This window comes from Canis lupus, chromosome 8, assembly GCF_048164855.1.
Source record: "Canis lupus baileyi chromosome 8, mCanLup2.hap1, whole genome shotgun sequence".
Lineage (NCBI taxonomy): Eukaryota > Metazoa > Chordata > Mammalia > Carnivora > Canidae > Canis > Canis lupus.
The window spans coordinates 11,839,690-11,865,723 of record NC_132845.1 but is presented as its reverse complement, the minus strand read 5'-3'; the positions used below and the strand labels follow the sequence as shown (position 1 = coordinate 11,865,723).

Genomic DNA, 26,034 nt, shown 5'->3' with positions numbered 1-26,034 from the left:
TTTTGAAAGTCTGATCTTTCATAATCATTTTTTATTTGGAAATTCTAAACAATTTTCAAAAATACACAAGGGAGAACAGACTCTAAGAATAAACAAAACATTGTTCCTATTTTGCAAAAACAAGTAAATTTAACGGGTGATACTTGATTCTTAAACACTACTTCACAGAGAGACAGAGACAGAGATAAGCTAATTCTAACAATTAAACCTTATATAATTAGATTTTACTGTTGTAAAATTTAAAAATAATCTTCAGTAGTTTGTTCTAAAGAACTATGTACACAAAACATGACATATTTAGAATATTTACCTGAACATTAAAACAAGTCCTTGCAAATGTGGAAATTTACCTCTCATCTGATGTAAAAATAAATCCAAAAGTTATGTTTGGCCTTTAAAATAATATACGAAAGTGAAACACTTGTAAAGAGGAAAAATAAAAGCTCTGAAGAAGGCAAGTCCATCGCTAAATATAATACACAGGCTTGTTTTGTTTTTGTTTTGATCTTAAGTAGCTGATACTACTTAAAATCCACGTCTGGCTTCTACTGAAAAGTCAGAAGACCAGCAAAACCAGGCTAAAAACTGGAATGGCAACCATGGGTCCTCTGGCAAGCATTCTCCTGTCTACTGTAGACCTCCACTGGCCTATTGCACTGAAGTTATTACTTCGCCTACTCGACCCCAGTAGGTACTTACAGTTTCTCCCCCTGCACATGACTGGGAGCTCCTCAAGAGCAGGAACTGTGCCTAGTGCATTTCAGAATCCTAAGCACCTGGCTCAGTGTAGTCACTCAGTAAATGAGAAAGGAAGAAACCACTAGGAAACTTCATCTGAGTTGTATCTGCAAGAATCCAAAAACTAACACAAAAAGTGCTCATCTCTGTAAGATTTGAAAAGGTAACCATCATGTAAGGGCTCTGAAGAAACTTAATAGCTGAATGGTTCAATTTATAACTTCTTTCCTGTGTTCTCATACCTCACTTTGATTGGTTTTCTCTCTAGGTGATCACAGAACATTATCTGCTTTCTGGCAATAAAGGACTATCATGTCATGTAAAACTTTTCTAAGACAAAACCATGTGGTGCTGGATCAGTATTCTAACAGTGTGCATTAACACTGTCTACTCTTACAGCTGGCTGTGTGAATTCCTCCCAGGTTCTTTTTACCCGTAGGAGGGAACTGCTTCAAAAGCAACACCCCCCGGCCTGATGCGCCAAAAATGAAATTTCTCTTAACAGCAGATATGAATCCTGACCTGATAGGTGACACTAGAAATAAAACTGCAGTATCTCATGAAAAAGTCTCTGTTTGCTAGCCCCCCTGCTGAGTTAAGCTTCTGTGCCAGCAAAGTGGTCTCTATCTTGATTGGAAAATTTTTCATTATGTGGACTAATGAGCCATTGGTCCACACCTGGAATCTTTCTTGAATGTATAAAAACATTCAAACATAACAGCAGGAATTCAGTTAGTTTTCCCTCCCAAAAAAACAGATGCAAAATTATAGACTATACACAAGATTTTCATAACAATTCAAGCCACGGATTCATATTCTTAAACTCAGTTTCTGCTTGTTGTTTATCATTATGGTACTATTCATTCAGACATATTACATTTTAACTGTTAGATCTGATGTATCTTTCAATTCTGATGCAAAGAGTAGTATCTTCTAAAAAACAGAATATTAACCCATTTGTAACTTTGAAATTTAAATCCAAGTGAACATTATTTACTTTCTGAATACAGAATTTCTTATTTTAAAATATTTTCAAATATGTTATCTATTTGAATTATATTATTAAGTTGTGTCAATATATTGAAAGTAGGGAACAGGGAAGGCAAGAAGAAAATGATGAAATATAATTCTGGAACAGCAATTCAGATAAAATTGTTTCAGCAAAATTAAAATATTAACACTGAAGCATATTACAAAGATGCTGAAATAATAAGCTTCTATTAGTTGACAGCACACCTCTTTGTCTCCACCTGTCATTTTATTAATAGGTATAAATGGGATCACTTAAAAGTACATAGAAAACCAGTTTTAAAATTCCAAAATATTTTCTTCAAGAATATTTAATTGGGACAAATAAAATCCATGCATTTCTCAGAGACTTTTGTATTCTTCACAGATTTTACAAGATTAATATAGTTTCACACTGAATACATAACTACCACTATCAAATAGCTATAAAATTAACATATCTTAGCTCCATATTAACTTCTGACCTGCTCTATAAAAAGCACCTGAAAGGGTGTTATTTTCACATGGAAATAATATGTAAGACTAAAGAAATAACTGATATCAAGAAATCTATACAGTAATTAATAAACGATGGTTCCGATTATTTCAGTAAGCCTCAAAAGTGCAGGTAGTTCTTTAAAATCAGACCCATCTTCAAAAAGATATATATAACATTCAAAAGGGAGAACTACAAAAAATATATTTTCCGGAAGGTAAGAAAAAATTTTATTTAGGAGCTTCAGAACTAAATTATGCCTCCACTTAAGAAGTAAACAAACTAAAACATTGACACAAAATACTTACAATTTAACTGGAATAAATTTGGTCAATAAGTGTAAAATAAACACGAAAGCAAAGCTTTCATTTACTTCTCTCAGGATTATTAATGATAATATTTTACAAATTTATATGAAACATAAATTCAGATTTCTAGCACTTTCTTCCATACCATAGCTGTGTGTAATGAAAATAAATTCAACCACCAAAGAAAGAATTTGACATTTGGGAAATCTTTTTAACAGCTACTTTTTGAAATAATAAAACTCATTCTAGCCACTTCAAAAATAGAGTAGATTGCACAGTTTAAATTAAGTTCACTCAGATTTAAAAAAATAAAATTTAAATTGCATCTTACCTTCTGTATTCGGTAAGAAGCTGATTATAATGACAAACCACAGACTTCGCATTCTGCAACCAGAAGACACCATTATTGATCCCTTTAAATATTTTCTTTGTATTCCTTAATGAATCTAGTTATAAATGCCCAGCTTCATCGAACCCAGCAGTCTGCATCATTGATCCTCATATCTGAAAAACAAACAAATCCATCATTTACTCTTATGGTCCTGTTACGTCACACACACAAAAAGCAAAAATAATAACAACAAGTCTTTCCCTTCTGGCCTCCATCTATTTCATAAGTATAAAAAAATAAATGCTATATGTTTTGATTCTATATCCAATACAGGAGCTTTTCCTACATACTGGATACCTGGGCCTTACAAGAACATAAAGAAAACGATCAAAGCTCAAAAACCATTTATAGATAACCATGACATACAAATTCACAGAATAGTTATATAAATCCCTGATGATTTTTTTCTTTGAAAAGCTTAGGAAGTCATTCTAGAACAATACATCTGTCTCTCTTAGCCACATACCAATCTTTTTTATCAAATTACTAGCTTCAGTATATAATGCCTCTAATAACGTTTTATAAACACATTTTTTTTTTGTTTCTAGTGATGGTAACAGCAATATTATCTAATATTTTATCCTGTTGTCTTCAAGGACAGATGAGTGATATAATTAAGCAGTTTTATTTTCTATTAAGGATGTACAATTTTTAACACTTGGATGTGCATTAATTTATATAACAATGGCATTCCAAAAGCACCACATTCCTAAACACTACATATTAATTTGCTATAGTTATTCATAGAGGAAGCAGTTTAATGAAGGTTCTCTTTACTATTTCATTTTAAAGATTTAGATTTTCATAGATTTGGAGTTTTTTTTAATGGCAAAGTATAACGTAGTAAGATTAAACCTATACCCTTGAGTAGGCTGGTCTACCTACTAGACTCAAATAAAAATCCAAAGACCATAATGATTTTACCTCCAAGCCTGTAACACTATTTTTCTAAAAAACTAGGAGAGGAATAAGAATATAAAACCTGGAACCAAGTTTAAGTCTGTCTGGCCCTCAAGAATTCAGTTTTTCAATGAGAGAGGATAAAAAAACTTTAGGAGCATGACTTAATCAAAATTTCTCAGTTCCCAGGACCACATGAGACCACGTTATTTGCTAGGTTTTACTTAAGTGTTTCACTTCTTTCTAGGGTAACATGAGGAATCAGAGTAAATACTAGCCTTAAAATACACATAAAATGCAGACAGTTCTCAAATACATCCAGGCTCCTGGTCTAGCCTTAAGGGCAGAAAAATTACAGAATTTTCCTTTAAAGGGCTATCTTAACAGTTTCTTCATATTAACTTCCTGTAATTTTCTTCTAAGTAATACTCTTACTAATAAGTTCTCTCAATCTACCCTTAATCTGCTGCAGACAAAGTTTTTTAAAGTGGAGGAGGGAGGAAAGTTTTATCTGTATTCTGAGGTTGTACCCATGAAAAAGAACTCTTACAGAATTGAGATGCTGTCACGAAAGCACAAAGAAAATTTAAAAACCAATGTTTTCCTAGATAACCCGAGATCTTTCACATTTTCTGAGCTACTCTGCATTTGCTACATGCTTCATGTATGATTCTATTAGCAGTTAGAATAATATATAGAATAATATAGTTATTCTATCATCAGTTCACTATGATTCAATGGAAAAGCATTCAGATTCTAAATAGTTCAGAATTCTTACCACCCTACAAAGCTACTATCTTGCTTTACTGACAACCACACCAAAAAAATGTGAAATATTAATCTCAACGTATTACCTAGTGTTTATTTTTTTATTCTTCATTTTTTTATGTTTTTATTATTATTTTTTATTCTTCACTTTCTTAAAGATTTGACTTATTTGAGAGAGAGAGAGATACTGTGAGCAAGCACTAGTAAGAAAGCGAGCAGGGGCAGAGGGGCAGAAGGAGAGGGAGAAGCAGGCTCCCCTCCCCATTGAGCAGGGAGCCTAACTCAGGGCTCGCTCACAGGACCCCGAGATCATGACCTGAGCTGAAGGCAGATGCTTAACCGACTGAGCCACCCAGGTTCCTTCATTTCTGGTGTTTAAATATAAAAATCCATAAAATCACAGATGAAACTAACAAGGTATTTCCATAATAAGCAGTTTGTTTTACCATGCCTCTAGTTTCAGAGAGAAAACTGCTTCCATATAGGTCTCTCCATGACCCAGAATAGCAGCTCTCTTTGAATCTACTGAAGATGGGGCACCTGAGTGGCTCAGTGGTTGGGTGTCTGCCTTTGGCTCAGGTCGTGATCCCAGGGTCCTGCGATGGGTCCCACGTCGGGCTCCCTGCATGGATCCTGCTTCTCCTGCCTATGTCTCTGCCTCTCTCTGTGTCCCTCATGAATAAATAAATATTTTTTAAAACCCAACCCATTTAAGACATTTAGGTATTATGATGAAGGGGGTCAGAAATGGTATTATCCAGTTCTAAGAACACTTCATCTTAAAAACATTTTTTTATAAAGATTTTATTTATTTGACAGAAAGAGAGAGCACAAGCAGGGGGGAGCGGCAGGCGAAGGGAGAGGGAGAAGCAGACTCTCTGGCTGAGTGGGGAGCCCAAAGTGGGCTCAATCCCAGGACCCTGGGATCATGATCGGAATCAAAGGCAGACACTTAAGTGACTGAGCCACCCAGATGTCCCTCTAATAAGAACACCTGAGATGATTCTATGCCCGAAGAAATAAGACAAAAACAAAGGGAGGATCAAACTTCCTCTCCTGGATGCCGAAATATATAAAAAAGAATGATATAACAAAAATTAATCTTATGGGGAAAGACGGCACACAACCCTGTAGAATTGGCTCTATTCTTTTTTACACTAAACTCCCAAAAACTATTCAAAAGACAAATGCAAGAGTACAGCTGCAATTTACAACCGCTGTGGCGAAGTACCTGCCTTAAATCTGCAAGCTCTTTTATATAAAGCATAAAGAGGAGTCAGATAATTTCATGACCTGTCACACTGGAAAGGCTAATCAAGGAAAAACTTCTTATATCCTCCATATTGTTCAATGATCTGGTGAAGCAATTAGAATAATTTTAATGTGTGAATGAGACGCAATAATTAGTACACATAAAATTAAGTCAGCCTCTGGAATGCTCCTGATTTGAGCAAAGAATTCTCACTGTCCAAATTCTGCTTGTAATGAGTATTTTCATTTCAATGGCATGCATCAGGCTGCCTGCCCACATACACAACTCTTGAACACATTTCCACTTTCTTAAAGCGGTCCAAGATCAATCTGTCTTCGGTCATCTGCTTTTGAAAGAGTCCTTGTTTGTGGGAAGAAAGGGAAGGAAGAAATCAGACTGATGACTGCCTTGTAGGAAACAGCTGCCAAGATAGGAAAACCTCTGTTAGTAAGGGGAAAATGAGGAGGAAACCGCACAACCAAGACCTCTTTTGTGGTCTTTGGCCAGGACAGATATTTCATGAACAGATTTTAACTATAAAATTTAAGCGTATTTGTCAGGATTTTAACGTGAAACGCAATTTTAAGGTTTGAGAATGGGAAACTCGATTTTAAAATTACACTGTAGTCAATTATGAGACTTAGTATGGATGATTGTTTCCAACAAACAGAAACAGGTTCTGTAAATGTAATAAAAATCATGGCTTTCTTTATGCAAATAAAACTTACGTCCATCTGTTCAATAAGTAAAAAGAATATCAAATTTATTTTTCTCACTCTACAATCTATGTCCAATCATCTTCACATTGAAGAAAATTATTTATAAAAATTCAAGCTTTCAATGCAATCTTGAAAACTAAGTCAAAAGGTATCATTGCTGTGGTCCAAATTAAAAACAACCTTCCATTAAAAAAAAAAAAAAGTCAATGAAAACTGAAATACCTAACAAACCACAATCAGTTAAAGATAGAGTGAATAAATAATCAAACATGGCAAAATTAATCTTAGGAACACATTGCTCCTAAACAAAGTGCAGCCAAAGGACACTCACAGGCATAAATGTAGCTAGCTAACAGACTCCTCCTTCACTCTTTAACCACCTGAAAATGAAGCTCAGTCAAAGCTTCTCATAATGCATAACAAAAACAAGGAACAAAATCAGAAAAAAAGCTATTAAGTTTCCTTTCAACAAACAGAAAAGCTTAAGTAATTAATTCCTATTAATAACCAGTTTGTCTTTAGATTTTAGAAAACCTCCTTCCATGAACTTCAGTAAGGAACTCTGACTATAAAGGCACAGTGCACAGATCAAACTCCTCTTCATGCTAAGTAACGATTCATTTCTTAATAAAATCAGAAAACAGCATTTCTACTTAAGCTATAAATGACTGTGGTTTTTAAAGATACAATGCACTTCTTACGTACAACCTTGTCCTTATCCTTCAAATAAGATTCAAACCTAAGTAACGATTCATTTCTTAATAAAATCTGAAAACAGCATTTCTATTTAAACTATAAATGTGGTTTTTAAAGATCCAATGCACTTCTTATGTACAACCTTGTTCTTATCCTTCAAATAAGAAGATTCAAACCATTTTATCCTCATCTTATTTCTATCAAACCTATGTCATGATTTTTTTTTTAGGTCTGCATATCCTACTACTCTGCCATGCAAAAAGTCAACTGATGCATCATTACTACTAAGCCTTCCAAAGCTGAACAACGACTTCCAGAAATATGCCTCCGCACTGTTTATATTCCAACACTCCTCAATGTTTTATACACTTAAAATGTACAGTTAGGCATAATCTTTCAAACAGTACCCTGCTTATATTTATTAGCTGCATGAAACATCCCATGCTTTAAACTGTCAGCAAAATTAGGAAAACACTACTAATCAGTTCTCACATTCAGGTACTTATCTTACATTACCAGAAAATCATATTTAACCTTGTATGCGACGTGCCTGCTCAGCAAAAAGAGGAAAAAAATAAAACCTGTTTGTAAGTATCAACGAAAGAGGTAGACTAGACCATGCTTCAAATTAATAAGATAATTTAAAGTTTTCTAAAACTGGTTAACTAAGGTTATCTATTCAGAGTGAAACCAACATAAAGATTCATATCCAAAGCTTTCTCTTTGATTTCTACTTATGGACACTGAGGTAGGAAGACCACTGATGATAAACCCACAACAACTAAAAGCAGGAGGACAGGGGAAAGAAAAGCACCATCCAAGTACGAGACCTACCAAAGTCACCCACCCTTGTTATTATGCACTGACGCCGTTTAAAATGCAACGTTAGTGCTTCATTCTACGCACTAAATGCATGTCGGTGCTAAATGAAAGCCAAAGGAAGCTACATATACAAAATCAGTCCTTCTAATCTTATTTGCCCTATGAAATGATAATAATTACGAAGAGGAACTTACTAGCAAAAGAGAGCTGCTCTTCTAAGATTTTGCTGAAACAAACAAAACAACATCAAACCCAGAGAACTCCATATGCTCCCGTGCAAAGGCTTAGAAAATGAAAAATAAATTACAGTTTCATTTCGATTTAAACCTCATTCGGGGTGTTTGCTTTCCAGAAATATCCTATGTGCGGCCCTGACAGGCTAGAAGTCCCCCTTCTTGTTAACATCGGAGAAAACACTGACACTCTGGGGAGTTTTCTTTCAGTAAGTTGTCTAAGTAAACCCTTGCTATCGCTAATCAGGGAGCTTATTTTAGCTCCAGACATTCAACGTTCTTTTGTGTTTATTTTCTCTCCTTTCACGAAGAGAGTTTGGGGCTGGGAATGCTGATAGAGATTCTAACACCACGTGGCCAACCGCTGGTGACATCCTCTTTCTCGGTTTCATTTCTGCGACACTGGTTTCCAGTCCGAGTACTTGAATTAAACCATTTCTGCCAAAGTCCCCTTAACATCCGTTGCTGGTCTTACCCTTTACTGAAACTTCTGCACTGTGAGGGAATAAATCCTTCTAGGAGAGCTCTTAGAGCAGGAAGGAGAAGACTTCAGGAATGCTCCTAGCAAATGGCATCAGCAAGCTGCTGCAACATCTACCAGGCATGCTGAGCACGCAAAAGAGGCTTGGAGCTGTGGACACAGGAGGCACAGGCAGGGCACTCTGCCATTCTCGTCATTAAAATCCTTCCAGTTGAAATAATAAAAACAAATTGCTGTCATTTTCAAACCAATGTTGGGGACATTTTACGACTGAACATAAACTTGCAAATTAAGTCTCAAAAGGAAAAAAAAAAAAAAACCAACAACAACAAAAGTAGTTACAGACCCCGTTCAAAAGATTACCTTACATATCATAAAAAGTTGATGGCTTCCTCAACTTTTCTAGAAAAAAAAAATCACAAATTCTGTTGATTTAAAATATTTTGTATTTATTGCTGCATTATAATCCACCTACAATATAAGAAGTTAGTTCTTTTTCCCACTGTAGAAAGGGAAAGCTATTTTTAAATGGCAGTCCTCCCCAACTTTAAGACATTCTATTTCCTCTTAACTTTCTAATAGTATAAAATTCTTACGCAATTTTTTTTTAGTTAAATACAAATTAGGGGTACCACAGCCAAAAATTATTTCCTGAGTGCCTACTATGTATTAGACATACATCATTAATTCAGGAGGTCAATATTAGAAAGGTCAGAAATCTGAGGCTCAGAGAGGAAAAGTAACCGGATTGAAGTTATTCAGCTAGCAAGTGGCAGAGCTTGAATTCTAATCAAGGCTAATTACAAAGCCATTCTTTCTGCTAGTCACTACATTATTCATTCAACAAATATTTACTGAGCGTCTATTGTGTGGTGGGTACTGAGGAACAAGAGACAAAACTCCTTACGTTCCCTTGGGAGGTTATATTCCAGGCTAAATATAACCCTTCCTAATAGAAAGCTGTAATTGCCTGATACATAATTAGGTCTAAACAGTTAATTTATAGGACTTCAAGAAATCCTCACAACTTGAAGACTTATCTGTAATAATTATTTCCATTTTGCCTTAAAATGAGACTATATAACCTGTTCAAGGACAGTTAAGTAAATACCAATGCTGGGATATAAACCCATGTTCTAAACTGCTATTGCCACTAATAAAGTAGTTCAGGTAAACTTACTTTATGTTTTATTAGCTTTCCCTTTATAATAAAAAATGGAAGTAAAACAAAGGCATTTTGGGATTGTGAAAATGACAAAATACCAAAAGAATAATGACTTGATTTTCAAAATGTTTACATTAGTAAAACTAACATCCCTTAGGTAATGATAGCTAAATGTTAACTTTTATTATTTTCAGTCAAGCTATCTTAATTTCATTCATTTACAGGGCTATTTAAATTAACAAATTATTCTAAACTAATCAATCTTATCAGCCAAAATACCTGAGAAGTTGCTTACAAGTCAAACAATAAACTTAAGTATTTCCTCCAATTATAATTAACAATGAATCTTAACAGTCCTGGAAAGAATGTTTTGGCATTAACATCTATAATATTATGGACTAATCATTCATTGTTCAGGCAAAGAGAAAAGAAAAAAATCCAATGTTGCTCATGAGATTCAGTCTTACGTTTGGCTCACTGCACTAGATCCTCTGTTCATAAATCATTGTTACTAGTCATTCTCTGAATCAATATTCAGATTCCCTCTTGGTCTATATATACAACCACTAAATGAAATAATAATGACCCAGGATCTGTTGTAGATTAGATCATCAATATCACCATCAGAGGTTTCTTAGAGATAATTAGGTAATCTGAGTAAAATAGGTCAAACGATCTTAAAAATAAATATGAAAAATTACTATGAATACACAGTAAGAAGCTGAAGAAAATTTTGTGAAGTAAAGCACATTGCCTTTTGTAATCAATAAATGATACAACTCATTTGCAAGCTATGTCAATATATATAGTATCATCTACACTTACAATTTTCACCTCCACTATAAAGTAGATAATATTAACACTATAATTGCAAGGACAGCAGTTTAGGTCAATGAGTATCTAGTGATTACATTCTAGATATTTTTGATAGTAAGTACTGAAAGGAGTGTTATTTGTTTTAATTATTTTTACCTTATAGATTATTAATTGATCTTAGGTTGAAAAGGAATTATAATACAGATTAAGATATGGTTGCCACCTTCAAAAAGTTAATAATTTTCTAAGGAGAATTAGAAATAGAAGAAAATGACTAAGACCCAAAATATGCATTAATTAATAATTGCTACACTCCCAAAAAACTCTACGGTACTTAATGTATTTCATACCAAAATAATGAGAGAGAAGAGACACAAAAGCAGTTTCTCGACTGTGTTTTTCTTGAGATACATATTTAGATCAACCAACATCATCTGGATAGAAAGAGTCCCTAAAATGAGATCAGGGGAACACCCTGGAATCCTGTCTTAACCGATCACTGCGAAGGTTGGTACAATTCACAAACATCAAGTCCTCAAGTTTACCCACTATATATGAGTGTAGAATAGACAGTAAGTCTACTATTCCATTATCTTCCCACTTCAATTATACACTTACGGTCCTGATTCCATCTTCAGTAATCTTAAAGAAGATTTTTAGGGGGTACCACAATATGTTTCACTACGGGCTTGTCCCTTCTCAAACTAACTCTCAGCGATTGTTCTAATAATTCACGTTAAAATTTCACCTAAAGGAGTTCAGAAAAACATTTTTTTAAACCTACTTATACATGATCACACTGGCAGCCATAGTAATAACCTGAGATTTACTCAGCTCACATATTTCACGCTCTGAGTTCATGAGAAAACTACACATGATCAAAAAGCAAGATGACATCAGGCTCTTCAGAAAAAGCAAGTTCCTGTAACTTAGCCAGGGTTGCTTTCCATCAAACCCTATGGTATAAATCTGTGTCTACAAGCAGAACTCACGATAATAGCATTTTATTGAGTTATAAAAAAAATATATTTTATGGACGCCTGGATGGCTCAGCAGTTGAACGTCTGCCTTCGGCTCAGGGCCTGATCCTGGAGTCCTGGGATGGAGTCCCACATCAGGCTCTCCTTCTGCCTGTGTCTCTGCCTTTCTCTCTCTGTATCTCTCATGAGAAAATAAAATCTTTTTAAAAATGTATTTTAATTATTTCTAAAAATTAATTTATCATTAAAAATAAAGTTGTACTTTAAGTGTTAAGAACAGAACAGACTCTTTTTTTTTTTTTTTTTTCAGACTCTTAATTCTGTTGTTAGATTCTGTGTAGTTGGTACAGCTGACTGCCCTAAAAAACATTAGGACTTAGACTTGGAAAGGCAAGAAAAAATAATCATGGACAAACTATCAAGAAATAGGAATGGGCTGAGTTATTCTGAATGGTTGTTAAATATGAAAAAAATTAAAATGAAAACCTTTGTTCATTAAAAAAACGTTTTAGGTTCTATATGTTAGTGTTTCTCAACTACTCAATCATGGAGGGGGTGGAGGTATGTGGCTTTTAAGAAAGGGATTTAACTTTTAAATATAATTTTACAGCCTCTATTAAAATTGCAAATAATATTAAAGTGGTAATAAAAGAATGATGTTTAATAAAAAATATAGGTTATAAAAAGCTGAGAAAAACGAACTAGAAGCTTGAATTACTTGCCAAGACTCTCTTATTTAGTAAAAGACTAATGTATTTTGTAATACTTCAACAATTTTTAAAAACCTTCGATGCAGAAAACTTTTGAGGAAAACGTATCCCTTGTTACTAGGCCATATATCATACATAAAGAAAAGCAAAAAGCCGTACTTAATAACTACCACTGATGATAACGAGTAAGTCTCCAAATCCCGTAAGCTAAAAATTATCAGTAGTATTCCATTATGTTTGGGAAGATTAGAAGGAAGGGATTGTGTAGACTGATATCACAGAGCAGGGATCAGAAAACTTTTTCTATAAATGACCAAACGGTAAATATTTTAGGCTTTAAGGAACCCTCTAGTCTCTCCCATCATAGTCTGAAACCCGCCACCGACAAGGCATAATAATGAATGAGCATGGCTGTGTGCCAATAAACTTTACTACAAAAAAACAGGCAGCCAGCTAGCTACAGTTTGCCAACCCCAGCTATAGATGAACTGGCACAGGATGAAGATAACTAAATGCAGTTCAGTCAAGTAATAAAATGACCAATAACTATCAATGTCTGCCAAAATAATCAAACTAATTTTAGTCTGTTATTTTAAGAAATTAATTTAAATGTTAATGTAAAGGTAAATTAACCACGCTGGAATAAGAGAAATAAAGCAATATTATACTGACCAAAACAAATCAGCATTTCACCGTGTGTGTGTGTGTGTGTGTGTGTGCGCGCGCATGTGTGTGTGTGTGTGTAACAAAGCCATGGCGTCTGGGGAGAAACTCCAGAAAAGAAAATAAAGGACATTACCACAGTAACCTATCTTGCTACTCTGTTTGGCAGGAGAGAATGTAAAACCAATCAAAACAGTAAGTAATGGAAGACTGAAAAGTAATGAGGTTTGGACAAGACCCCTGAGGTATTTGACCATTAGCATGATGGTTTCAAATAGCTGTTGGTAGAAGTGGCTTCAAACTCCTGAAATTTCTGTCACCATTGCTACTCACCCATATGAAATACTGGATATATCCCAGTTCCACACTGTATTCAACAGGAAACTGCTAAATTCTAATTTGCTGAATTTCTGCTAGAAAGCTAAAACTTCTACCAACCTTATTCCAAAAAATTATGAAGTCACAATAAACGTACACACTTCTTTTGGAACACGAGTATTTCTACAGCTTTCCAATTCCCTGTATCCAGATTCTCTCCAATCAAAATATTGTGAATGTTACTAATACAGTAAATATTTATTTTCTGCAATCTAATCTTTCCTAAAATTGAATAGTCATGCAATAGAACATATCATAAGAATAACATTTCCAAGCTACAATTAATAGGTATCACATTAAAATACATGAAGGCTAAACTTTTCTATCAATATTATATATAAGACAAAAGAGTGGAGAAGGTTACAAATTTTTAATAAGAGCTTTATATTATGGTAGTAATAATCTAGGTGTTTTACTGGAAGTGAAGTGGATTACTGTAAATGAAATTTTAAAATGTCCTTTCCATTTTACAGATAACACAAAATGACTTTTTTTCATGTCTCTAGCGATAAGGATAAATTTGCCACACATTTAAATGGTGCCTTCACCCTTCCCACTCTGGCTCATGAATTAATAATTCAGTGACATTAATACAAGAAGATAAATGATAAAAAGGTTAAGGCGCATGGGCCAACCATACACACATACTTCTTTTAGCACAGTTAATACTTCTCTGCCAATTACAGCTAAAACTTTTTAACAGTTTTCAATAGCATTTTTACAATCTAACTAGCAGCTTATACACACACAATTTCACACAATTCAGGCTTAATAAATCTCCTGCTGGTACCAAACAATCATTCCAGGGGATTAAAGTGCAACATCTGTTAACATTAATAATGTTTTATATAGTCCTATGTATTAAAGAAGCCTCTACTCCATTATTAGTCTAAAAAAACCTTCTAGACCAATATACCGATTTAGCATGAATTACACATATATCCTTCAATTGGTGACTTACAACAACAAAGAAACACATTAGCATGAAATGGCAAAAGAAAAAAAAAAACTGCATTCCCTGTGAAGTAACAGATTTTTCTGAACCAAACTTAACCAAATGTATTTGAGTGTGCATGCACTGATAAATACACACAAATGGAATTAGCTCAGTCTCTAACAGTTTCTAAAACCAAAAATCCTCGGTAGCATAACTCATTGTAAATTTCAATAAACCAATGCTCTGTAAATATAAAACGTACTTCAATGTAAGGTGGCACACACTCACTCACAGTTGATTTGATGCTCTCTGAAATGTCTTTTAATCCACTCTCACTGTTTTCTTTCCCAGGGCCCAAACACCTTCTCTCTAAACACGTACAAAAACCTCAGAGGTGATTCCTTGCCCTCCATCAAGCGTTGTTAGCCTCCACTGGACTAATCTTCCCAATTTCAGTCTACAACATAAAAATGTGTAAAACTGGAAACAATCCCAGAGATCACTTCATCCATAAGGGAAAGAAAACGCTTGGGGTTGTGACTTGACAAAGGCAGATCGCAGGACTGCTGATTTTTAAATTTTCCATAAGTACATATATTATCTGGCTGTAATTCAATTATCACAACAAATCTAGTATCTATCTCTATTTTAACAATAGGGAAATTACAACTGGGGGCCAAAGGAGGAGTGATAAATGGAAAGTTTAATAAAAAGTGGCAAAAAGCAAAAACTAGGAACAGAACCCAAGTATATCTAATTTCAAAAATACTTAATCTAAATGCTCTGCTTCTGTTAAATTTATTTGCTCAATAATTCTGAATAGGCTTTTCGAACTGATTTTTAGCAAAATACCCATATACAAAGCATTACTCTCCTTTCCACCTAAGGAAATGTATACAGATTTGCTACATTTAAAAACCATCTAAACCATAAAGCCAACCTGACCACCTCAAAGTGAAAAAAACCTCTCCTTCCACAAATTCCTATAGTCTATCATTTGTATAGTAGGTGATCTAAGGGTAATCTTAGGACTCTAATTAGGCTTTTAAACTATTTTAAAAATCTCTTTTGTCCAAATTTCTCATATTTATCTTTCTTCAATGTAAGTCTCTTCAAACCAAATGAAATAGTTTCCAATATACATACTATGTTCAAGACACTGAGACTAGTACTGCAGGCAATATAATGATGCAGAAGATAAGGAAATGAGACAAAGGCACAAATAACTACAAATTATTTTAATGCAATTAAGTAAGTCCTTGCAGACCATAGCTTTCACCCATTGCTTTGATCGAGTCCGATAAGTAGCATAATATCCTGGTGATTAATACAGTAAATATACAATAAATTAAACAGGTTTCTGGAAATTATCATTTTTAATGGATTTTCCTTTTTAGCTAACATCTAAGCTTGAGAATGGCCATCATTCATTTATTTCCCGTTCTTTCTCGCTCTTTAAAAATTAGCAAGATTCAATTGTTGAACCACTGGAAGCTAACCCTCACCTCTGTACCTTTCCTGGCATACTTACGATGTTCCTTCTGCCTGGAATCCCCTCTGCCACTTGTTCCTTGGCCAACTACTATGGCTTTCCAATACTCAGTTTAGACCTATCACTGGACTATCTGACTCCCTCCTTCCCCTAAACCCTAACCACACACACCAAAAGAGCACTGCCATTTGTGTCCATAGTACAATGTGCTTTATCAGAAAGTATCCAAAGTATCATTTCAAATTATTGTGAGCTACCTGAAAACAGAACCCATGGCTTTCACATCTATAATCTCTAGGCAGCCTTGCATAATGCTTGGCAAACAGCACATAACAAATGTTTTTGACAGAAAGAATGGAAAATAGGAAAGAAAAGAGAAAGTTGTCAATGAATAAACCGAACTATACATGCAAAGTAAAGACCATGAATGGCAGAAAGGATAAAGAAAAGTAAATGGAACCAGAAATTAATGTGTGAAAGAAACATATTTTAAAAGTAGAAACAAATGTAAGATCTCCTAGAACAGGGATTTTCAAGGATTTTTCTTCCTACACAAGACTATTTTTAACTAAATGTTTAATTAAATATTGATAATGTCTATTTAAAAGACAAAATAAAAGTGTTTTTCAGAAAGCTTAATTTACCATTGTTTGGCATAAAAGATCTTATCATTTTTATCACTTATAGAAACCAAATAAAATAGAGCCTCCTCTTTATAAAAGTGAAGCAGGAAGGTCACAATTAATGGGGGAACTAAACCTACAGCTGAGCTCTAACCAAAACCAAACTCCAATAAAATAGTCCCTTGATGGAAGTTTTTCTTTAAAATACTTGAAAATCAATCAATCAATCAATCAATCAATAATAAAAACAATAAAAATAAAAAAATAAAATAAAATAAAATACTTGAAAATCTGGGGTACCTGTGTGGTGCAGTCGGTTCGGTTAAGTGTCCGACTCTTGGTTTCAGCTCAGGTCATGATCTCAGGGTCCTGAGACGGAGCCCTGCGTCTGGCTCTGTGCTCAGCGCAGAGTCTACTTAAGACTCTCTCTCCTCCTCCCCCTGCCCCTCCCCATAACCTACCCCCACCCCTCGCTCTCTTTCTCTAATCTTTAAATAAAATAGAATACTGGAAAATTTAATAGAATGTATTAAAGCTATTTATAATTTTAAATATTTTAAATAATTTAAAACTATTTCAAATATCATAATAAATTGTATGAAATTATGTTAAAAATGCCTGATAAATCTGCTTTCGTATAATAATAAAACTGGGTAAGTTAAAAAAATTGACATTTATTTTCAAAGTACACTAAAAATACAAGAACATTTTTTTCTTGCAAAACGCTTTGACAAGGTAGGCTTCCACATTTACCCATTTGTCCACCAATATTTGGGATTTGGAGAAAATACTATTTCCATCAGTAAAGGTTCCCTTTTTTTTTTTTTGTTTTCTGGTAAAAGTTCTCTTAAAAGTGGAAGTTTTTAAATAGAATACAACACAAGGGTACAACACACTTTTGTCACCATTCTGAACAAAGAACAGAAAAATTAAAATCCACACCTCGTTTCTCCTCCAGAATTATGAGACTGACATGAGCACTCCAATTCAATGTCAATTTGAGGGCTTACACCTCACCTCTAAGTGAAAAGACAAGTAAATTTCACCATGGGAATTACATTTCAGCCTTACTATGCAATTAAGGTATCTGATGTTGCTTTAATAAGGCATGCAGCATTGTAGATTTTTTTGGTATTTATGTAATTTGCTGAGGCTGTTGAAAAACCACAGCGATTCCAAATCCTAACTTTCCACCCTTCCTCAGACCAGCATTTGCAATTTAATCGACTTTAATATACGAGTCAAGCACTGATAATGAATCTAAGCCGCCTGTTTGCAGAAAGATATCTGAATATTAAATATGAAATTTAGCAGGTTTTAATAATTAGACTCTGTAAATTGTATAATATATATGTCTGTCCTAATTTGGGAAGATGCACTTCTCACATAATACTCATCAGACTAAAATACAAGAAATTCTTCTGGCATTTCACTAAATTAAAATCTTGAAACCCTACAGCTACAATGTGCAAATTTAGATTTTATTAATACTTTAAATCAAACCATAGTTATTATTCAGTTTCATATAATGCAATTTATACCAGTCTTCTGCTGAGGCACAATGAGATTTTAATCAGAATCTAGTGTTAGTCACTAGAAGACATTTTGGAAGGTAAACAACCACCACTCCCACCCCCCTCAAGAAAACTATCAGCTCACAGTTAAAAAATAAAAAATAACCCACCCGTGATCTCCACTGAGGAAAGGAATTCTGGAGGAATGGCTCCTTACATACCAGAAAATGTTTCCAAAGCTAAGACTTAGGCTACCCTTGGGACACCTGGGTGGCTCAGCGGTTGAGCGTCTGCCTTTAGCTCAGGGTGTGATCCCAGGGTCCCGGGATCAAGTCCCACATCGGGCTCCCTGCATGGAGCCTGCTTCTCCCTCTGCCTCTCTCTCTGTGTCTCTCATGAATAAATAAAATCTTTAAAAATATAGGGTACCCATACTAAAACCTTATATGAGATATTAAATGCTATTTTTTTTCATAGTTTGCTAAATGCCTAGATGGTTACAACATGGATTTTTTAAAAGTATTTTGTCACAGTTTTACTCTATATATTTTACCTATGACCGTTAAAATGCCTTTTTAGATATTTCTATTATTTTTATGGCTTAGTTTGCCAACGAAAAAGCCAAAATTTGCACTACAGTATCCACACCCACATTTAGTTCACCTCCCTTTATTTCATGTTGATTACCTTATGCAACTCTATCTTCATCACAACTGATCAATCAGCAGAAAAAAGAAGTCAGCCTTCATACCAGGACACAGTTCTGACAAGTAGCCTCTACTGACTTCTCTTCCCTGTTAATACGTGGGAGGATCTTACTCTTTGTGATGATTTGGAGGCAGAGATTTTGAAACTGTGATTGTAGGTCAGAGAGAAGAACTACAAAAAAGAATCCTACTTGCATGTTTTCATATGGTAAATTCAACCAGATAGCAGATTATAGTAAAATGAGGAAAATTATTGGTCTTTTTTTTTTTACTTAATCACACAGTAAAAGTGGAAGCAGATGTTTTCAGGTGGATGGGTAGACATCAACATTTCTTGGTTTCAGTATCAGAACATCAATTTTGATAAAGGCAAATCAGGTCAATCACTGATTTATCACCTAAAGAAGATAGCGTCACAAATAGAAAACCCTGAGCAGAACTTAAAAAAGGAGGAAGAGAAAAATCTCCCAACAAAAATTAGGAAAAAAATAAAACAAATCCAGAGTGAAAATGGATGCCAAACAGGACCCACTTAAATATGTGACTAAGTTAATCGACATCAATAATGATGATAATACTAAGCATTTACTGAGAGCATCCCATGTATGAACCTCTATTAAACTGAAAACTGCATCGCACAATTTTTCTCCATTTTATGGAAGTTAAGAATACTTTCAGATTACCATTGAAAAATCAGTATTAACTCATATTATTACCATTACTATTCTTATATCCATGAGAGGAATCTGAAATTGGTTAGAGTCTAGTCCAATTTTTTGTGATCTTTATTACCTTAACTGACAACTATTCAAGAAAATAGATCGAGAACCTGCTGTGAGCTAAAAACTGATGATAGCTGCTGACAGGTGCTTCTGGTTGTTGGGTCAACCCATATAATTAACTAGCTATAAAACCTAAAAGTTATTGCTAGGTCTAAAGAATTGGAAAGCTATCGAGGAAATAATTTCATTATTCTTAATAATAATAAGATGTAGCTAGGAAATTTCCTAGGTACCGACAGAAAAGAATATGTAAGTTCATTGTAACAAAAAAAAAGCCACAATAAATTGTAATGAATTACCAAAATAATACCTTTGAGGGCATAGAAACTCCTAAGCTTTCCAAAAAGGGACAAGGCTTGTATCTAAGGAAACCTAAGAATATCATATTAGTTTGTGAAAGAGCTGTTAAGAATGTTAATAAACTGGTCCTCAACAAAGAGAAGATCTCAATAGATCTAAATCATGACAAAAGTATTTTTTCACAAAATAAAAGATTTCTAACTAGATTTTAATAGCTCCATTTTAGAAGTCTTGATTACCTTAGAAGAAACTTCACACGAAATACAAATAAACAAACCAGAAACCTAAACCTTATAGCCTCAAATCCACATAATAAAAATTTTCACTTTAATCAGCACATCATCAAAGATGAATATCATTTAAAACATTTATAGGTATATACTCAAGAATATCTTTAAAAACATCTGTAAAGGAAGCAAAATTATTATTTTTTTGACAAATATCACATTAAAAATATGCGTATCAATTTGAAGCAATTTTTCTGGACTGCTGGTATTTAGGCATGATGCATGTACCTTGAAAGATGGGCAGAAAAATGGGCTCATCCCTTCTCTTTGCTTTCAAGCAAGCTAATGGCAGGAATGAATGAAGTCTTGAACCTATGCCTGCTTCCTAGCTCTCTCTCCACCCGTACTCATTCAATTACCAAATTCTATCCCATCATTACAAAAGTTTTCCCATCTGTCTAGAGCCATTGCCTCACACCTGGACTGTCATCCACACCTTCTAACTAGGTTCTATTTCCTCCATTATTTCCCCGTTCTAGTTCATTACTTACACAATCTTGAGAGTTAGCAATTAAAACTACAACACGTTCTCAATCAAAAGTATAAACAGCTCTTTAGGGCCCAACTGGAAAGTCTAATTTTAGCGGAGTAGGCTCTTTATAATCATGTCCCACACATCTCATTTTCATCTCCTTCCATTTTCTGAGCGACTCCTATCTTCCATATATTCATTCTCCTGAAGATACCTTCTCTCTTCCTTCGTTTCCCAGTACCTTTACCCCTGACCTGTCCGCCTTTCAAAAAGCCTGCATCTGCTGGTATCATCCTTGCCCTCAGGTCTACTTAAATGGAGTCTCGTTTTTTCCCACACTCCTCATTCTGAATTCATCCCACCTACCTATATTCCACACCCTTTCCTCTACACTCCACTCTAGCATGTCACTATAGTACGCCTTATATTACAATTATTTGTGGAAATATCTGTCTCTCTCATGGGATTATAAGTACCTCTTAGAGAGAGAGCAGTCCTTACACAGCAGTTTTCTAGACAGGGCCTTAATAAATGGCTGTTGATCCAAAATGAATAAAATTAAAGCTCAGAAGCTAGTGGATAACTAGATGAAATGCACTTATAGATGAAACTGTTTTTGTAAAGGATAAAACGATCAATATTGTAAAACACAGACTTTAAGACCAATTCAAGAAAATGTGTATTTTTTGGTCTGGCAATTTTGGAAAACTCGGTACTAGAAGTTCTCAGATATTTAAAACCACATGCGCTGCCATAATAACCTCTGTGGCATTGCAAGAAACCAAAAAAAACATCTTGAAAGTGAAATCCAAAGCATTATAAATACTGTGAATTAAAGTAAATCCAAGTTCTCACCTATCATTTATGCAACATTGTCAAGAATGATCGCTCTGAAATACAGAAGCATAATGTACTCGAAGAGAATGTACCCACATAGGAAATATCAGATTTTTCAAAAGATAATTTGAGTTTGACTTATTTTAATTGGGCTCTCAAGAGAATTCTTTTATATAGTAAGAAACCTCTACTACTGTGCATCTTAATACAATTTAATTTATCAAAAGTAAAAGTGAGAAGTAGGACAGTGGCACTAATTTAATCGCTTAGGCCTGGTAATACCCTCTGGCCTTGAGAAAACTATAAATTGCACAACATAGAAGGGTGACAGGGCTGCCAAAAATTAAGATTTACTTCATCAAATTTACCTTTATGATCTTAGCTGTAGCCTATAAATGTCCCTATAAATGAAAAGTTGGCTGAAGGAGTTTTAATTAGACTAATACAGTCTTGAATACAATTCCAAAGATGGAAAATCTGCCTTTCACTTAAACAACTAAATATACCAAATGCACCATATTCTGAAAGATAAAAATAAAATAAAAGAGCAATTTTCAATTTTTCAAAATTTGCAATATTTACATATATTAAACCAAAAACTGTGCTATTCTAGATTTATTATTCAATTCTTGATCTGTTGGGTAAAATGAATAAAACTCAAAGTCCACATAAAGGAAGCTCACTACTAAAAATAGGAAGCTTTTACTTTGAAATGAATTGTTGTGAAAATATTTTCCAATCTGTTCACAAGTCTTGTAATAAAAAGAATGGACTCAAATCCTACCTTTAAAACGGTTTCTTTTTTTTTCTTCTTTTTTTTAAAGCTGTTTCTATACCACCGTGACAGGTGATTTCAAAACATTTTAACCTGGATATTAAACACTTCAATGTCAACAATTTTTGATTATATGTTAAAATGATGTAAAATATTAAAGCTTTAATGAGTACTCAGCATGAAAAAGTCAATTTAATACGTAAAGAATTAATTTTCAAATAGATAAGCAGACCTTTAGAAATTCTGAATGGTATAGTTGTGATTCTGTCCAAAAGTTAACCTTTATAAGCAATGTTAGTGAAAATTACAACTATTTAGCCAAAATTACATATTGTTTCCTGGAATCTTTCCAAATATTTTTAATTTAACTTTCCAACTACTTGAACCATTCATATGTGTTATATATAGCTTCTTACCTAAATATTTACCTTATGCACGATTGCCTAGACATTTCACGTTTAAATTTATTTATGCAATAAATATACTACCAAGAAATTAAAATAGTAAAATTACAAGGTAATCTAACTCTTAGGTTCTAACAAAGGGTAGGAAGAGAAAATTAATAGATATTTAGGTCTTAATGCAATAATTTTTAAGTTTAGAGAAGAGATGGAGCCTTAACTTCAGCCAAAAATGGGATCAAGACAATGCTGAATCCTTGCCCAAGAACATAAACATATGTTTGCCTTACCATATTTTGGATGAAGCAAATACAAATAAAAAAAACTAGGATGGCAGGCCAATCAAATGCATCAATTGTACTAGGTAATTGCCTTTTTTATACACAAACTATTTTTTCTTTTAAAATCATTTTAATCATAACACGAGTTACAGAATGATAAATTATATACATTCTTCAAACTATCATTTAAGATGCTTCAATAAAAATTTTCTGTATTTTGAGAAAAAAGAACACAAAGTTTTTATTTTGTAGATTGAAAAAAATATGCAAGTATAAAAAAATCACTTCTATATCTTAATGAATGATGGATTATCAGATCAAACATGAAAAGAACATTTTACAAGAGTTAAATAATGCCAAACATGCAAGTATGGAAAACATCCTTTTTTAATTACGGAAGGCTCGATATATATTAAGTTATATGGAGACAATCTGAAGACCACCACCACAAAAACCTTACACACTGATACTAATCATTAAATTTATTACTTTGTTCTTTATCTGAGGTCAAACAGCATGTTATTTGGGAAGTCAAATGAAAAAAAAAGTGACTTAATTTATTTTAAAAAAGAGAAATAAGGTCCTCAGTCATCAATTCAGAAATGAACAATATCAAATCATTAAAAAAGAAAACATTCTATCAGAGAAAATATGAAAAATATTATAAAGCAATATACAAAGCACTAAAGAAGTGTTCTTAAGTACAAAAACATCTGAGAATATCAATTGTATTAATACATAGGAGTGGCTGATTTATTCTTCATAAAAAGACAAAATCAATTTTAATAAAGTAAGCTGACAAACTGAGCCTCTATTTTAGTTTATTTCAACTAAACGTTAACACTATGATGATTTAATTGCAACTTTGTGGGTTATATTCTTGATTTTCCCAGATTTAACAGGCAATATAGAGAATGGGGCTATTAGTGTATGTAATTGATAATATTCTTGATATTCTTCAAATACTTAAGCAATGGCTTACTAAAGGATACTCAATTTAGTATTGTTCTACAGAGTTCTTACTCTGATTTTTTTAAGAACACTCTTAAGCTATTAAAAATCAATTCTAAATATTTTTTAAAAGCCAACTGTGGAAAATGTGAATTCTTAGATACCTAAGTGACTGAATAATAAATGCTTTTAAAAATATCTTTTCTCAAAAAAAAAAAATATCTTTTTTCATGTAATGAAACAAATTAGAGGCTTCAGCCTGAAATGTCAGAGGAACTTATGCACTTAACATATCAGTAACACAATACAAGCAAATTAGTAAAAAAACAAAACAAATGGGAGGTGTGGGAAGGTGACTATGTTATTAAAATAGGTAAAGTATAAAAGTTGTTTGACCATGAAGTTCATTGTTAATTCTATGTCACCATAACTTGACAAAACATTTTATAAGCACTTAATCAACCCAAAATTCCTATAAAGAGGACAAAGATAAAAAAGTGCTTTTAGAGTGTATTCTTAAATACCTTAACATATTGCAGCCGTTATCGGAATTCCATGTAGCAAAGATCTAAAACAAAGATTTTCTTGAATGTAATTCAAATAATTTCAAAGGTCCAGGTACTTATTTTTGCATCTGCCAACAGCTATTACGGGCCAGTAATTACTACTAAGAGATAACAAAGCATCCCTTATGATGCTCTGACAAGTAATAAAATACTGGGCTAAGCTATTTCCTTGAACCTAAATTTTTATTTCAGGCCTCTGATATGAGTAATAGCAACTACTTTCTGCTTTGATTGGTATTTGGTCAAAACAAAAATGCCTTTCAAATCAATATTCTGATTTAAAGAGCACTGAATATAAACTAATTTTTAAAGAACATTACATAAAAATGCAATGAGTAAATGGCTTTTCTTTTCCTTCTTCATTATAAATCTCAAAAAAGGCTATTTAAATTTTAAAATCATATTTTAGATTAAAGTATGAAAACCATACTTTAATATGATACAAGATTATCCACAAATAGAAAGCATCAATTTTTTTTATTTTGAATTTCAGTTATTTCCTTAGGTGTTGTTTATTTTTATATAAAGGTAATACAATCATATTTAATTTATCGGAGAAAAAAATGTGATATCTTATAATTTATTCTTTTTAAAAATGAACAGAAATTTGATATTCTAAGATTTTAACACTTTCACACTCTTCATTGCAGCTTTGAATTAGCAATATCCCGTGAATGCCATAAAATATTACATAAAGTGTACATAATAAGTAGGCTTTTAAACCCTTGTTAGATTTCAATTTGATGAAATCTAGGTCTTTGAAAAATATAAAAGCAAAAAGAAACTAGTATCGTTTATCTATTGTTATAATTAAAATGAAGGCAGTAGTTTTTAAATTTTAAATTTAGTTTTTAAATTCTGGTAATAAAGCAATATAAAATGTTTTGTTTCCAACAGTTATTAAAACATGCAGATTTAATCCCAGGCTCTTCATATAAGGTATACATAAATTTTGAATAAATATTTTTTAGAGTATTTTACATGTTTTGTTAACTTCCATTTAAAATGTTAACCTGTTAAAATATTCGACTCTTGGTTCAAAGAGAATAAAACATAGCAAGTTTTTTAACAGAAACCTCCATTTTTATAAAATGTATAATATAAAAGATTTCAAATCTGTATTCCTAACACCTACTACCTTTATCTCGAGAATTGTTTCTCATATCACAGTCTACTCATAATATAGTTTGTTTTTTAAAAGAGCCAATCTGCTCAAACAGATGCTGAAGCAATTTAATGTATACACATTTACTCAACATATATACAAATGAGCAGAGGATATTATATCAGAATTAATATTTTTATTATTCATTCAATAACATTTGATAAAAATGTCTTTGATAACTCACAAAGAATGTCAGAGTTATTTTAAACTGAAAAGCACTGCCAATTACCTTCTTTGTCACAAACATCCCCAACCTAATACCAGTAACACTTTTACGATAATAACTTAATTAACTTGTCAATAAAACATTTTCTTTGCAATGGATTCAAATTTCACTACTTTAAAAACCACTCAGTAGTCTACCTTTCAATATAAGGCAAAACAAGTAGAACTTACCCTAGCTGTGCCTTTCCAATAACC

The 26,034-nt window shown here is 33.2% G+C and overlaps 1 protein-coding gene across 34 annotated transcripts in view; it reads right to left on the bottom strand.

The window, feature by feature from the left end:
* Nucleotides 1-26,034, bottom strand: part of ADGRL2 (adhesion G protein-coupled receptor L2) — a 619,854-nt gene that overhangs the window by 151,462 nt on the left and 442,358 nt on the right. For all 34 annotated transcript variants that reach the window (XM_072834231.1, XM_072834225.1, XM_072834226.1 and 31 more), the window contains one exon: nucleotides 2,882-3,054. In XM_072834231.1, the coding sequence (XP_072690332.1) occupies nucleotides 2,882-2,954 (73 nt within the window). In that variant the 5' untranslated portion in view covers nucleotides 2,955-3,054. The remainder of the gene's footprint in view (nucleotides 1-2,881; nucleotides 3,055-26,034) is intronic.